Source organism: Calliopsis andreniformis, chromosome 10 (genome assembly GCF_051401765.1).
Source record: "Calliopsis andreniformis isolate RMS-2024a chromosome 10, iyCalAndr_principal, whole genome shotgun sequence".
Taxonomy (NCBI): domain Eukaryota; kingdom Metazoa; phylum Arthropoda; class Insecta; order Hymenoptera; family Andrenidae; genus Calliopsis; species Calliopsis andreniformis.
This window is the reverse complement of record NC_135071.1, coordinates 20,598,615-20,614,874: the sequence shown is the minus strand read 5'-3', so window position 1 is coordinate 20,614,874 and position 16,260 is coordinate 20,598,615. Positions and strand designations below refer to the sequence as shown.

Below are 16,260 nucleotides of genomic sequence, written 5' to 3'. Positions count from 1 at the left end.
GCGACACAAATATGTAAAAAAGTATTCTTATTTCATACATTACAGTCATTTATTTAGATTTAAATGTTTTTATAGTAATAGTAATATTTAAAACTATCCTGGATAGTGTAAGATGTATAGTATGCCATATTTAATACAATAGAATGGTTTTGAAAGGAAATATATGATTCTGAATAACAAAAATATTGTATAAAAATGATTCGAAGAACATTTATAATAATTTCAATGATTGACCATCAGTTTTGACATTTGATCTCGTACATGTAATCGATTAAGTAAGTTTTACTTACTATACTATTTAAAACTTATTCAATCTCACGTATGTATTACAAATGTATCACAAATCGCCTGCATCTGGAATACTTCTATCTTTGATGCAATATAGTCTTTTCTTCTAGTGCACTATTATTCGGAATCAGATTCCTGTAACAAAGATATTTAAACAAAAAATTGTGAAGACGTGAAATTGTATTCAATTTCAAAATTATTTGCTCATTTAGCAATATAGTTGCAATAACATAGTAGATCCATTACATTTTTTAATGAAATATTGATTTAAAAAATCTATTGTTTTCTTTTTTAAATTAATTCACTACTTTGGAAAGTAATGACAGGAAACTTATACCATAATTTTACAGTATTAACATTTTTTAAGTGATGTGTACAATTATGTAATTGACCGATACACAAAATTAATGTATCACAATTTTAATATATAAATTAGACAAGACATATGCACATATTTTTTAATTTTAAAATGCAACTTACCATGTATTGTCCTTCTATGTAGCGACCTGAATTCCTAGAAGTTCTTCTCAATTCTCTTGGTTCCCCATGATCCTGACTTCTTCGTCTAAGAGTACAACATAACGTTACGAGTAATTCATAAAAGGCGATAAAAATACTCTAAACCACCGCCAATTGGAAAGATTTACTTACGATCTGGATTGTATCTGTAACGTTTTAAGCTTATTGTCTATGTCTTGAGAAGGACTGGTCGATGCATCTTCAATGGTTGCTGCTGGAGACGCTTGCATCTGTGTAGAATCATTGGTTTCGTAAAAACCAGCTGCCCTAGATCCACGAGTTATTGATACTTTATTAACGGCTAATCTGAAATAAAGATTCAAGCTTGTGGTACTACAAAGAATGCACAACGTTCAAGTTTATTTGATGAACACTGCTTCTATTAACTTGAGTAGGACAGATTTTTCTGTAATAGTACAAAAAGTAGTCTCCATGAATCGAATTAAGGAAGGAAAGGTTTCAAAGTATAAAGTGAAATGAATGGAGTTACTCACTGGTGCTTCCGTGGACCTCGTTTCTTCTTGTGTTTGCTGAAAGAAAAAGTTTTCATTGGTGGAAATACATCCCAGTTATAATTTCCTGAGTAAAGGGACAAAAATTTAATGTTATGTTACTCTTCGTATTTTTACACATATGGTCTATGCGATACATAAGATAAATGTACATATATAATGCAAAATTACACTCCACGTACATACGTTTCACTTGCATTCCATTCCTACATCCGAAGGAACGATAAAGTATCCGAACAAAGTTGGTAGAATTAACCCAGGTATTAATAAACCAAAATACCTAAAAACATGTCTATAATATTGCAATGATTATAGAGAACGGCGTGTTGAAATATAGAAAGTGTAAAAGTTTGATATTAAGCAGGAAATGCAAAACGACGGGTTAATTCTGTCACACATTTCCTGTAAATTTCAAAGAGAAAAAAGTTGTACAAGGTGCAACATTACTTATTCACTATGGTCTATTCAATTTTGATCAAACAGCAGGATTCAGGAACATGTGGGAGAGAAAAGGGTCTCGTTTGAATTAATATCACATGTTTAGCATGTCTATCACCAATTTGTATATTATTATTATATAAGTAGAATACAAAGTATTTTAAACTTACTTGCTCTCAAGTTCTTAGGGTCAACGGAACACACATCGTTCTCTATGTACTTTTTTATCAGGCGTTCAAAAATATTATCAATTCATTACTTGAACAACGTTATTGTGCATCTTTATCTTATTTTCCTTATACTAGTTTTTATAGAAGGTTGAGTTGGTTTAAAAGTAGGCATCAAGAATAATAGATTTCATTGATTTCTTACACAACTTTGGTCATTTACATATTTACGTATATGCCTGATACTTAATTCAATACTTATATACGTATTTTGACAATATTACATATATGTGTATATTGTTGTTAATTCCTTATTCCCTATTCCTTAGTTCGAAAGTTGATTTTAAAACAGGCACCAAGAACAATAAACCTTATCAATTCCTTATACAATTTTTGCCCCTTATATGATTATATATATGTATACATATATATATATATATATATATATATATTATATATTTTGCTAAAAATTCTAATTTTTAGCTTGAATAACGATCAGGTAGCCTGCAACAAGCGATTCATAAAAGATTACTACCCATGCGAACACAATAGATTAATAATTTACGTAAAGACGCCAATTGTAGGACAGTGTGTATTAATAAATTAAAGCACAAACATGCAATTAAATTTAAGTTTAAACTATTAATGTGTAAAAAATGTTTTATTTTATAGAATTTCTCGAAAAATCAACAAAATAAAAAATTAAAATAAGAATATGCTTTAGAAGTGGATAGATATTTGCTTTACAATTTTAAGTATATCGTATGTATGATTTAGAATAATTTTTATACTTTTAACATTACGTAATAGTATGACGTCTTATGGTAACAAATATATTTAGCAAAGCGTATAATAAAGCAATGATACAAAATAAAATATAGCAAAAATAGATACTTTTTATTAGTAATTAAGCTACTGACAGTACGGTTTTTTAGTACTCAACAATATTACAAGTGCAATACTAATAATAAAAAGAATATGCACATTACATGTGAATTAAAATGACTACATAAGCGGGTAAATTTAGTTGGTAAGTTTGCAATACAGTTTCTATAACTATCTAAAGTGTTCATAATTTGTAGCATAACTTATATTTTAAAAGCAAAAAAGGAAAGCGTGTTGCGTACTTTAACATATATGTATCCATCTATAGTAAGTTAATATTTTGCATTACAAACTTTCAAGAAGTATTACATATAGCGAATACTTGCAACTATGTAACTGTTTTACTTTTATAATGAATTTTTTAAATAAAATGTAAAAATTGTGTTACTCTATATTAATTTTGGTGTGGACATCCAACTCACCCTGAAAATTCATGATCAGAACCTTCTTCAGGCTCATCAACTTCTTCTTCTTCTGCAAAAATATTGAAGAAAAAATAAATAAACTCATAAGGAAAAAGAATCATATAAACGTATATTAATATCATGTACGCACCAGCTAAATGATCCTTTTTACGCCTCGTATAAGCCCGTTTACTTGTCACTGGAACTTGATCCGTCTCACCATGTAACAGACTGTTTCTGTACAAAAGTAAGGGTTGCCAATCCTCTCCCCGCGAGGAAGGCATTCCAGCTTGTAGTCTCCTATCGAGAAAATTTAACCTGTAACAGAAATATAAAATTAGTTGCGATAAAAACAGTACAAGTACGTTAATAGCAAATTAAATAAAAATTCCATTTACACAACACGTTTATCCTGTTTGAGAAGCTTATTTGTGAATTCAGACAAAATCTCAAGAAAAGATAAATTAGGTGGTGGGCCAGTAGGATCTTGTTCGATACCATCTGGTGGAGTGATGGCAAAAAGAACACCTGCTCGATGCAATGCAGTAATTGCTTCACGATTTTTTACTGCATCTAGGCCAAACGATAAGGCAAATCGTTTCGCTAGTTCCTGAAATATATTTATGGTATCATTTCTATCTTTGCTACTTTAAAATAATAAAACTTGTAAATACAAACCTTTATAGCGGTAAATTCTTCACTATTCCTATTGACTTTGCCTTTTTCAGTTACTATTTCATTATATAAAATATTTAAACTGTGCTGCATAGTTAAAGCGCAGTTTGTTTTGTTAATGTCTCTAGCTTTACCTAGCGTAGTTTTAATAATATCACCATAATCGTTATAGTATTTTACATAGTGTTTGAACACATCCGCCGCTGCTTTTGTAGGTATCATATTATATACAATTAACTTGCAATAACCCGCTAGGAAATTTCTTCTTTTATGTAACTCTTCGATCTTCGAGTGCTCGTCATGTTCATCTAAAAATATAAAATAGATATTTTATAAGAATCAAACATTGTTTTATCATGTAACTAAAAGCAACGTACCATCCTCTTCTTCGAAAAATACGTATTCTTGTATAAATCGATTAAGCATATTTTGCATTGCTTGATCAGGTTCATACACCAACTGATGCATCAAGGGATTAGAATGTGTTGTTAATTGATTACAAAATACTACTAATAAATCGCATATTGTATTGTATGCTTCTTCTCTCAAAATTGGCGGGGAAGGCTAACAAAACATTAAAAAGTTATTACATAAATATTAACAGTATTTAAAAAAGAAGATAAAAAGATTATGTACCGTGCCGGTTCCATCACCGCTAACAAAGTGACGCATGGAACCCATGAAAGAATGTAAACGTTCTTTCAATTGCCGACATTCGTCGTCACCTCGATTTCCAGAATCTACAGATTCCATGAGATGATTCTGACCCCATAAAATCGCAAAGAAACATGCACTTATACAATATTTAACTGCTTCATGCGGTAAACACCTACAATAAAATTTACTCTATAAAATTGATATTTCCATACATACAAAAGTTCTACGTGAGTAACGTTAGTACTTCGATGGATCTTTAGCATCTTCGATGTCCTTGTAGAGAGAATCCCATATTCCCCAAGGATTCATATTGTGACAAGAATAAAATATCGACACCTTTTTAAGAGATTGTACAACATTGAATATTTCATCTTCATCTGGTTCTTCATCACCTTCTATTAAATTTCTATATTCATCAATAGCTTCTTTATATTTATTTACAATAGAATCGATTAATGTTGAGCGTGCTACATCACATCTATGTTGAGACATATTATATTTAAAACATTTTTTCCATTTCAAAAGTATTTAATTGCTAATACCATTATAAAAGTTTACCTGGTAAATATAGCATGCCCTTCTATACACATGTGTTCCAATGTTTTCGCAGCTGTATCCAAAACTTCGGTATCGTGCATTTTTTCTACGATCGTATGAATTTTATTCAACAGTGCATCTAAGTTTTGTTCCTGTCGTGACTTTGTATAAATATCTAAATCGAAATACTGCGGAATAGCGAGCAAGTTTGCAAGTTTTTCGGGATCCGCTCTATATTTATCGAGTAAAAGAGGTAGTGTTTGTATAAAATGTTCTGTCAATCGCTGCTTGTCATCATGTACTTGCTTCATTTCTTTTGCCGATAAGATCTTTCTAGTTGGTCCCCGACCGACTGGAGCCTCTCCTGTTTTCAATGTTATAAGAAGTTTATGTTTGTCATAAGTTCGATAAACATAGCAAAGAAAATGATAGTTTACCTGTGGCTGCCTGTTTTATGCAACAAACCATCAATTCTATCAAAGACGTTTCTTTTTGATTATCTAAAGCTTCTTCTTCCGGTCCGGCCTCTTCTAATAATAAATCTGTCATGCATTCCCAATCTTTCATCATTTGATTCGTTTCAATCAAAGAATCTACCAAATATGCTCCGTGTTCGTGAAGCTCTGACTCAATGAAAAATAAAACAAGATCACGAATAAGAGGAGTATTTGGTAAACGTTTCTTCCCGCGTTTAGTTTTCACGCCTACCACTGCTTCATCGTCCGGTCGAAATAGACGTTCGTTTAGAAATTCACCAGCTGCCTGTGCAACAGCACGATGAGATGAATAAACAAGTTCGTATACGTGTTCGCAGTCTTTATCGGTAAGAATTTCTCTATGATGTTTTAAAATAGAAATGACAAGTTTAACAGCTTGCACTGCTACATCATATTCTTTATCCAGCGTCATTGCAACGATTCTATCTTTGAATTTACTCGTAAAAAGTTCAAGTTTTGTTTTCAATTCTTCTGAAGCGTATAAAGGTTGCAATGCTTGCAGACACTTCAATCGTACCTCACCAACTTTATCGTGTAACGTCCAACCTATATATTTCAAGTAAGAATCGTCTAAAAAGTTTTGATGAAATTTCTTCATCCAAACTCCGATTTCCGCCATACAAATTGCTCGTATTTCTGGCAATGTATCTCTGTAGCGATGCACGAACACAGATTTGAACATATACGTAAGCATATTTTTGATTTCGTCCATATTTTCTTCGAGTTCTTTTCGCTTAGCCATTAGCGATTCTAATCTATCTGCAGCTCTTTTCTCTCTCGCTTTTTGCCGTTCGGCTTCGTATTGTCGTTGTGTATTATCTAAATTTATCGATACTGTCAGAGCAACATCTACCAGTGCTGTCATAAGTTTCATGGCTATACAAAATATAATGTTAACATTACATGTCTATAGTCATATTTGCATATAAAAAACTATGTTAGTATCTTACCAGCAAGTGTTGCTGTATGCCTGAACGCTCTTACTTGTGAGTCTGAAAGACCAGTTAGTAATGAAATTACATTATCCATTAAGAACTGATCATAAATTATTGAATATTGACACTGCCGAACTAATATCTGAACAAATTCACAGAAATTCGCACGAAATTTCTTCCATTGCTGTCCAGTCATTATCAATGGATATTCTCCACTTTCCTATATTAAAACTCTTGTTATTTAAGATAAAAATATAGATTTATTAAAACGTATTCAACATACTTCATCGAATTCTTCGGTCATTTTCCGAATAATCGCTACATGTTCCATTGTTGCTTGCATCTCGGATGTAATCCGACCTTTGCAACCACTTGCATTGATAAAGAATTGCATTAACATGAGAAGAGCATTTTCTCTATTACTCTTGTACTTTTCTATCCAATCATCAACAATAGTCTGAAAATGATAGCGATTTATTATGTAAATCTGTTATTAAACCATTTTCTAAATGCTTCTGAATGACATACTGTTAATGATGACCGATTGTTTCTAATGACATAATAAAGACTAGCTTCATCTTCTAAACTATGAGAGTGATGTGCCCTTCTTCCACGTCCACGGCCACCACCTCCTCTTCCTCTACTGCTACCAGTTGGAATGTAGTCTGTATCTATTTCTTTATACTTTGGTTGTTGTATTGGTCCTCCTGCAAATATTAATTATTAAAGCAATGACTTTTAAGAGAAATAATAAAAATTAAGCATACCACGTAATCTAGCACGTGTATTTCTTGTGATCCTCATGTTACTTGGTGTTGCTGGTGTCATTGGTTGTTCAAACTGTGACTGATTCTCAAACCCTCCTGTTTGTTCTTGGTATTGATGTTGCGATGTACCAGGTGAACTGTAGCTCTCAGAAGAATAATGTTCAGGACTAAATTGACATAATATAATAAAAGACATAACACAGATACATATATAACATCCAATAACCAACTAGCTTATATTTGATATACTTACGTTGGATTATGTATAGGTGTTTGAGGTGCTTGACTATAAGGTGCATAATTAGAATAAGATTCATTTACTTCTCCTCCTGAATTATCATTTATCGGAGTCATGGGTGTCATAGGTGCCTCATACTCTGGAGGCACTGGATCATCCATACGTATTCGCTTTCCTCCTCTTCTGTGCATCATTTTGCTGTTTTCTTCCTAATTATAATCCCTGAAAGAGAAATACTGGATAGTCTTGTAGCTAAAAAAAGAAGTAGCTCACACTCCAGAAAAATACCGCCAAACAACATTTTATGGTAGTTTATAAACAAGTAAAGTTTTGATTTGTTTCAAACCTGTAAAAACCTCCCCGACAGACGCGGGGATTAGGGATGTTCACGAAGCTTCACCTATCTGCGATTTCTAACTGCATTTAATCAAAATCGTAATTCTCTGTTACTAAATTGAGAAAACACATCGGTAGAATTCTTCAAATAACCCCGGCTTCTTGCTATATCATACTTATAGTTGACTTTGCAAGCCACAAATTACGCACTAATAAACATAGTTATTGGTTGCTTGTCAGGATACAAACGAAAACGAACCAATAAGAAAACAGAGACACATCGTTAATTTTCGGCTTTACATCCAAGCAATATCATTTTATGCACAATAATTTCTTTATTGCTTAAAAAAAATAACTATCTAATAGAAATGAGTAAAATTGTAACTTTTTAATCATTGAATATTGCCTGAAACGTTTCCCGCTTTAAAAAATCGCGTACATGAAAATGAATTTGTTTCGCCATAATTCAAATTAAATATAAGCTTGCTCTAGAAATGAGATCTATAAATCGTACATTAACTAATTATATTTCTTAAAAGCAATAATTTTAATGTATGTACTTAAACGGTGTTGAAGTAAATGAACTCGAAGCAAAATGATCATTCAGTATTGAAAGGCGTTTGTAAGTCATGTTCTTATTGTTAGTTCGCATTGAATATTACATGCATTGAAGATGATCTACTTACTATCGCTAGTGAAATAATCTGTGGTTTAACGGTTTTGTGTGGGGGTTGGGAGGCGTGACTAGAGATAAAGTTATCAAATCACGGCAAAGATTCGTTATAAAATATAAACGAATTTTCAAATAGAACTTCGTAAAGTTCATCTCTGGAATATACGCGCTTTCTCTGAACGATTTGTCAGGAATACAATGGATACATATGAGAGCGTGTTACTCGTCAAGTCCGAAGTATTTGTGTTTAAAATACCACCAAGGTCAACGAATAGGGGTTATCGGTATGATTGATTGTTTTTGACACGTATTTTCACCAAAATATATGATCTTTGTAAAAGAGTAACCTGTGTTTACACATGATATATTTTATAGTTTTGTTAAAAGATCTCAGTGCGATTCACTTTCCATTACTTTCTTTTGCTCAATTAATACGTCAGCGAAAATTATACCGGAAATTGGTCAAAGAATAATATAGTGCTGTCACATCTGGAATACAGTATTGTAAAAGTTTAATATATATTGTCATTTACAAAACTCCATAAGAATTAACAGAGATTATTAAAAACACAGTAGTTCTGAAAATTCTTGGGAAATTTATATTTTTGAATGGCAGATATCTTAGCTTTATTAAGTGAAGAAATGAAATTTTATAGAAGTAACATTAAAGAATATTCAATTATTTATAAGAGTATTCATTTAACAGCACATGCCTTATATATTTGTCTATAGAGCAGCTGATTGGAATCTTCAAGAACCTTCATGGACTGGTCGTATGCGTCTTGTATCCCAAGGAGACTTAATAGCTATAAAGTTAGAAGATAAAGTTACTGGAGAATTATTTGCAAAATGTCCAATTGACAAATATCCAGGAATTGCTGTTGAACCAGTCACAGATTCCTCCCGTTATTTTGTTTTAAGAATTCAGGATGATAATGGACGATCAGCTTTCATTGGTGTTGGGTTCACAGATAGGTCAGATAGTTTTGATTTAAATGTTGCACTTCAAGATCATTTCAAATGGGTGAAAAATCAAGAACAGATAGAAAAGGAGAAGGAGGAACCAAAGCAAGAGTTGGACCTTAGATTCAAAGAAGGGGAGACAATAAAAATTAATATGAAAATTACTGTATGATTATTTTTCTTATAAAAGTTTAAAGATATTTAGTTATAGAACGAATGATAAAGTTTTTTTTAATTATCTTGTATAGAAAAAGGATGGCAGTGAGGTCTCTTCCAAAACAAAGCAGCGTCCCAATGCAGGTATTGGTCTACCCCCTCCACCTGGTGGTGTAAAAATTGCACCACCACCTGCCAGGACCCCAACTTCATCCCCTGCACATAAACCTGTTCAAAATCAAAATCAAACAACAAGTTCAGAATGGGGAGAATTTGCCAGTGCCTCGCAACAAACTCCAGCTCAACAACCACCAGCAGCAGGCAATGCCAGTTGGGTACAATTTTAATTCTTCAAAAGTTGTATTAAAATTTAGTGTAGCTGTGCTGTAGAAGTGTAGGCTATGTCCACTTGTGTATACATGTACCTTAGCATGTATATACATAGATATCTTTTAAGGGTAATTATGGACAAAGATGTTTCTATGTATATAGCAAACTAACTACATTTTTAGAACATGACCCTTACTGTATTATACTATAGTACTTACAGAATAACAAAGTAATTTGTTCTAATTATTTAAAACATTTATCTTAAAATGTATAGCACAAATTATATTTGCGTGTTATAATCATAACTATTTTGTGTTATGATCATTTACAGAGAGAAATCTATATTTAGCAGTAGTATAATTTAATCTTTTCTTTCTGTTATTTAAATTTTTATTATCCATATTAATAATGCGGAATAATGTACATATAATTACGATCTTTATTTACATAAATTATAAAATATGAGTACAATTCTCATATTTTTTATATGAGTAAATATCAAATAAGTGAATGCCTTGCACATTCGTACAATTTGTCATTAAAAAGTGAAACAGATGCCTGTAAAAACAAAAGAAATAGAAAAGATAGATACAGCTGTATGATATTCAAATGTAAGATTCTGTCATACACAGTTTTTATTATTAATACAGTATTAACTATATTTTAGAAATGATTACAGTATTTTCTATTGCATGGATACATTCTTTGTTAAAACCCTTAAAGGAATATGAATTAAGTATGGTGTTTGCAGTCTTACTTAACATCAGGTTCCAGTTTTTGTACATAAAACAAAAATTAAAAAAGCTAATGCAAATGTAAGGCCTAAATCTGTGAATGTATCAAGTTTTGAAATTATTATTGAGACGGTAGATTTAAGAAGAAAAGTGTCTCATATATATTTTTTGTTTTACTATTCAGTTGTATCATTATACATAAGAATTTTCTTTTGTTTCTTATTTTCTAAAAATAAGATGTTTAATTTTTGAATTAACACAGTTATAGGCAAAAAAACTGTAAAAAATATGCCGTAAAATACTGTTAAAAATGGAAGGTAAAATAGTAAATGTTTTACACTTAAGGATGTTATATAAAGAGTAATAGAAAACTAATCTATATTCAAAACGATAAACAAATGAAGTTGTTACATATCTTTATTTGCAAGAGTAAAGAAAGTTTAATGTTTCATGTATATATTTAAACAGAGCTATCACAAAATAATATTAAATATTAAATTGTGTGATTGTAAGTTGTTTTCAAATATAAAAATAAGATCATATGTGAATAGAGTAAGCAAAGAAGTTATATATTCTAGTATTATTAAAAACTGTAAATGATGCTGAATAATATTGTTAATAATACTTATGTTAATATTTAGTGTAACGGTAAACATACTTGTAATTCCACTGTTAACATTCCGTTCTTATTATTAGTTTATAAAAAAGTTATACGATGCACACATAGCTGGTGTGCAAATATATGTCGTGATTATAATATATATATATATATATTATATATTATATATTATATATATTATTATACAGTTTTTTTAATGATAAATGGAGAAATAATATTGTTTTCTATTTGTATATTTTCATTTGTAGTTATAATAAATTGCATAATCATTAATACACTAAATGATTATTAAAAATCATATTACAAATAATATCTTGTAGATGGATAAATGATAATAGCTGGAAATTTTATTCTATCACAAGAGTATATCTTATTAATAAACAATCAACAACGTTTGTTACGGGCAACATTAAGCCGTAAACTGCGCATGGCCATAGCGCGACTAAAATGACGTTGAACTGGACGTTGAAGTTGTCCACTAACTAGATTAGAATCTTCGTCACACTCCACATTGCTTAGAACTACTAGAAGTACTCCAAGCACCTACAATACGTGAATAAATGGGTTAAATATCTTCAGTTGGTCAAATTATAATCTTTCTGTTCGTTTGCTTGAAACTGAAATGTACTAGTGCTTATAATAAAGTAACATAATTCATTTCTTTTATCTCACATACCAAACATATGATTATTAGTAACGTGTAGATATGTATACTCGCAGCCGGAAGTGACTCTACTTCTCTTAGAGCTTCAGCTGCTTCAGAGAGATCTGGTTTTAATTCTAAAGCATGTCGTAAATGTATGGCTGCTTCTTGATAGTGACCATATGCCTACAAGAATATCAGTAGTATAAAACGAAATATATTTATCTTGAATTTATCTTATAAATATAAATTACCTTGAATATTTGACCAAGCGTGAGGTATTGTTCCCATGCGTTGCGGTCTGGAGGTTGCAGTTCTAAAGAACGTCTTGCTAAATATGTTGCATCGTCCAAGTATTGTTGAACCAATAGTACTCTGGCTAAATTTAATAAAACTTCTGCATTATGTGGCGATACGGCAAGCGCTCTTCGAAAACATTCGATTGATCTTTGCGCATCTCCTTTTATACGCCAGAAATTTCCTATCTGATTATAAAGTTGAACAGATTTCGGTTTCTGTAAAAAATTTGATAAAATGTAACACATATATAATGTTGTACAAGTGATCCCTGTTTTTATTCGTAAGTAATATAGAATATTTTCAGTAAACACACAGTACCTCTCGTTTAGCTTTTATTAGGCGTTTTTCCAATAAATCAATGTCAACATCCATTGTTTTGCCATTATTCTTCTTAAACATGAGTGCTACATTAGGTTCTGGAACCAAAGGATGTTTATCCCTGTTTGCAACACCGAGCAAGTTGTCGTAATAAGTAAAATTTACTGGCTTTCCACAGTCCAGGATTATATCCTCACATTGTTGACCAGAAGTACACATGGCTTGCTCACTTGAGACTTGAGATGTTGAAGGGAATGTTTCTGTGGCATTTGGTGTATCCTTCAACACGTATGACGAGAATCGTCTGCCAAGGGGACCAAAGTTAGGGCTTTTTTAACGCTGAAAGAACAGTAAGCCACACACAAATACTAACTACAGGAAGAAAAAGAAAATTACATTGGATTAATTTTAACAATTGCTCAAAATAAAATTTAAAATATTACAACAAATTTATAATTAAATAAAAATATAATGAATAATGTTCATGTATTACATATATTTGTATAATTTGTTACTGCTTTTTCAATTTCTCTACTCGTTTAAGAATTGAAAAACTTAACAAAAATTTGTCTTTTTAAAAATTATAAAAACATATTATTATGCATGCACAATAACTAATCATTAAACATATGCACACTAATTCGCTATAAATTTTTCATTCACAAATAAAAAGAACACTTTTTATCAAATATAAAAAAATTAATAAATAAAATTATCTAATTAAAGCAGAGTGATATATGACATAAAATATAAGTGTAGTTACTATGGTATGATACTATCTATTATTTTTTAAGTCAAAAATATATTAACACTGTTACATATCTATGATAAACATATTTGTTTTAACTAAGAAACATTTCAATAAAAATGATATTGTTAATATTGTTGAAAGCTATAATAGTCACACGATACATAGCATAAATGAACAAAATTTACTACAGTATACTCCAGGCATTTACAACTTAAACATACAACTGTCAGCAGTTTGCTTTATTTAACGAGTCTTGGATAATTCACAAGTGCATTTTAAAAGAAAATGTGCTGCTCTATTCTTACCCAAATTAATCATACTTTCATGGTCTCTTACCGTTCGTGATTTCCAGAAAGAACATTTTTGCAGTCTTGACAGTGAGACTGTATTTTTTCATGTTTCTCAGAAACAGCTGTTCTACTCCAACTTTGTCCATTCCCGACAGTAATACTACTCGCCAGGATATCAAAAATAGGATCATCTTCAACCGTACTCACAAAATCTGTTGTCTTAACAACTTTGTCAGCATTAAGCCTCCAAGAGGTTCTTGAGTTCGTGAATTTCGCTTGTAGTATTAAAAAACAAAATAAGTAGCCGACGACACGACCGTCGACCCCAACAACTTGCATTCTCCCGCTTTGTGAAAACCAAACGGAACACGTTGTTAATTCTCGTAGAAGAATCGTCTGCTTTTACTATAGGAAGATGATTTAGATTTTCATTCGGATGACTCTTTTCCCTAGGGAAACACATACCAACATTTCTAGCTTTCGCACATGCTTGTTACTATATCTAGTAATTTCAAATACTTTTTCACTTAATTTCGTAATTAAAATTAATAGTTAAAATCTATTCTCAAGAAGAGTACTTCTAAATAGCCACGGTGATTAAAATTAGTGAAAAACTAGAAAAAGCAAATAGAATAATTATAAATAATTCATAATAATAAAAGAATATTGAATGCGTTTATGATAAACAAATAAATTTATAAATAAATAATAATGCTTCTTTCCATGAACTGTGTCTTTCTAAATTATATGAAAACGATGATAAATTTCGCGCTTGAATTTATTTAAATGTTGCATCATCTCTGTCATAGAAACACGAGGTTGTTTTCAGTTTTATAATATGAAGAATGAAGAAGACGTGAGTGATATGGATAAATCAAAGAATGATACACATTGTATAAACATGTGTGACCATACAATTTACCATGATAGTGATAAAAAATTACCGGAATTAAATGTGAGCATAAGTAAACGTCAACTGAAGAGAGTCAAGAGAAAAGAAAAATGGTTAGAAGGAAAAGTTGAAAGAAGGTTTTTATTTCTTTTCATTCTTGAACTAGCATCTTTTATGCAATTTGAACAGCACTGATAAATCACAAAAAACAGCTGAAATTTTTAATGAAAATACTTTGTTTTTGTAGATTAAAGGAACGAGAAAAAATAAGGCAGAAACGCGCATATGCTCGTGCAAACAATATAGACCTTGGACCATCCAGAAAAGCTTTAAAAAGGAGCACCATGGCAGATAGTAGTTGTAAAATTGGAGTAACTATTGACTTATCATTTGATGAATTAATGATTGATAAAGATATTGGGAAACTGACTAAACAAATCTTAAGGTGTTACACATTAAATAGAAGAGCCCTTGCACCAATGCAATTTTCTCTTACCAGTTTCAATGGAAAATCACGAGAGGATATGCAAAAGCATCATGGATATGAACATTGGGATGTATGTCACTTTTTGAATCTTGTTGTATATTCCTTGACTTTTCTTAAAGATTCAGGATACATTTTATAGGTAAAATTTCATGAAAAATCATATTTGGATGTATATTCAAAGGACAAGATTATATATTTAACTAGTGAGTCAGAGAATATTATCAATCATCTGGAACATGATTGTGTGTATGTTATCGGTGGTCTTGTTGATCATAATAGTCGTAAGGTAAGCTAGCACCTTCTAATTGTATAAATTTTCTTATATAACATTTAAATTTTTAGGGTCTTTGTCACAAGTTAGCTATACAAACTGGAGTAAGGCATGGTAGATTGCCTTTAGACAAATTTTTGCAAATGAAAGCTAGGAAGGTTTTAACTATTGATCATGGTATGTTTCTAAATGTTATCTCCTATTGAAGAATAAAATGTAATGTATAAAAAATTTTTTAGTGTTTGAAATTTTGCTTAGAGTCAGTGAAGGAAAAACATGGCAAGATGCATTTCTGCAGGTATTACCTGAAAGAAAGAATGCACAACTTATTATATCATTAGATGAAAATCAAAGCACGTCAGAAAACTAATATTCATTAGATGATAATGGACTTCATAGTACAAATAATGTATGTACATAATAAAAATTGTTGCATATAAAAAATCAAGTGTAATATCAGATTGTATATAATTTCATAGTGATGAAATTCATACAACGTTTATCATTTTCCTACTATTATTATTACATTATATGTATTTATCACTGCATATTTTGCAAAAGAAATGTATGTATACGTAAATTTGTGTATACATATGTATATTTTTACAAATAAATAATATATAAATGCAAAACAGTATTTATATAATATACGAATACAGAAATCATATATATCCAAATATAATAAGGGAATCTGAATGAAATTATAATACAAGTAGATAGTCATTCATAAAGTAAATTATTTGAATAAATTAATTATATTTGTTTTATTTAAAATAATTATAACAGGTTTACTTTAAACGCGATATCGACTAAAAATAAAAAGTTCAATAAGAATAAGCACAAACTTCAATAAGATGTTTTGGAAAACATTAATCAATTTTTCTCAAATTTTGCAAGAAAGTTACAAAAATATAATTTATATTTTGTTATATTTATATACATATTTCATTTACATCGATTGTTTCTGAATTATAATAA

General features: G+C 30.6%; 4 protein-coding genes across 8 annotated transcripts; 2 read left to right on the top strand and 2 right to left on the bottom strand.

Moving 5' to 3' along the window:
• Positions 1–22: 22 nt before the first annotated feature.
• Sa1 (stromal antigen) lies at positions 23–8,636 on the bottom strand. Of its 3 annotated transcripts, none has more exons than XM_076387037.1 (19): positions 8,542–8,636; positions 7,535–7,741; positions 7,282–7,448; positions 7,043–7,221; positions 6,798–6,971; positions 6,530–6,734; positions 5,520–6,455; positions 5,104–5,446; positions 4,790–5,023; positions 4,525–4,717; positions 4,266–4,452; positions 3,892–4,196; positions 3,612–3,823; positions 3,365–3,531; positions 3,232–3,283; positions 1,302–1,337; positions 940–1,113; positions 769–853; positions 23–423 (listed from the first exon to the last, which is right to left on the bottom strand). In XM_076387037.1, the coding sequence occupies exons 2-19, from the start codon at positions 7,711–7,713 to the stop codon at positions 406–408; spliced, it is 3,846 nt and encodes a 1,281-aa protein (XP_076243152.1). In that variant the 5' UTR covers positions 7,714–7,741; positions 8,542–8,636; the 3' UTR covers positions 23–405. The 3 variants fall into 3 exon arrangements, with proteins under 3 accessions (XP_076243152.1, XP_076243151.1, XP_076243153.1); XM_076387036.1 differs by lacking the exon at positions 8,542–8,636 and adding an exon at positions 7,866–7,978; XM_076387038.1 differs by lacking the exons at positions 23–423; positions 769–853; positions 940–1,113; positions 1,302–1,337; positions 8,542–8,636 and adding exons at positions 2,383–2,428; positions 7,866–7,978.
• Positions 8,579–11,442, top strand: LOC143184653 (NECAP-like protein CG9132). The gene is made up of 3 exons (XM_076387039.1): positions 8,579–8,812; positions 9,261–9,657; positions 9,740–11,442. The coding sequence occupies exons 1-3, from the start codon at positions 8,727–8,729 to the stop codon at positions 9,992–9,994; spliced, it is 738 nt and encodes a 245-aa protein (XP_076243154.1). The 5' UTR covers positions 8,579–8,726; the 3' UTR covers positions 9,995–11,442.
• An 84-nt stretch (positions 11,443–11,526) lies between these two features.
• Positions 11,527–14,066, bottom strand: LOC143184505 (uncharacterized). The gene is made up of 5 exons (XM_076386793.1): positions 13,679–14,066; positions 12,592–12,895; positions 12,228–12,488; positions 12,007–12,159; positions 11,527–11,873 (listed from the first exon to the last, which is right to left on the bottom strand). Exons 1-5 carry the CDS (start codon positions 13,969–13,971, stop codon positions 11,715–11,717), a joined length of 1,170 nt encoding a protein of 389 aa, XP_076242908.1. The 5' UTR covers positions 13,972–14,066; the 3' UTR covers positions 11,527–11,714.
• Positions 14,067–14,319: 253 nt separating this feature from the next.
• Positions 14,320–16,203, top strand: LOC143184278 (tRNA methyltransferase 10 homolog A). 3 transcript variants are annotated; one of them, XM_076386342.1, is made up of 5 exons: positions 14,320–14,661; positions 14,772–15,081; positions 15,193–15,297; positions 15,354–15,459; positions 15,522–16,203. In XM_076386342.1, the coding sequence occupies exons 1-5, from the start codon at positions 14,471–14,473 to the stop codon at positions 15,650–15,652; spliced, it is 843 nt and encodes a 280-aa protein (XP_076242457.1). In that variant the 5' UTR covers positions 14,320–14,470; the 3' UTR covers positions 15,653–16,203. The 3 variants fall into 3 exon arrangements, with proteins under 3 accessions (XP_076242457.1, XP_076242458.1, XP_076242456.1); XM_076386343.1 differs by having other exon boundaries at positions 15,151–15,297; positions 15,541–16,203; XM_076386341.1 differs by having other exon boundaries at positions 14,321–14,661; positions 15,151–15,297.
• The last annotated feature ends 57 nt before the right edge of the window (positions 16,204–16,260 follow it).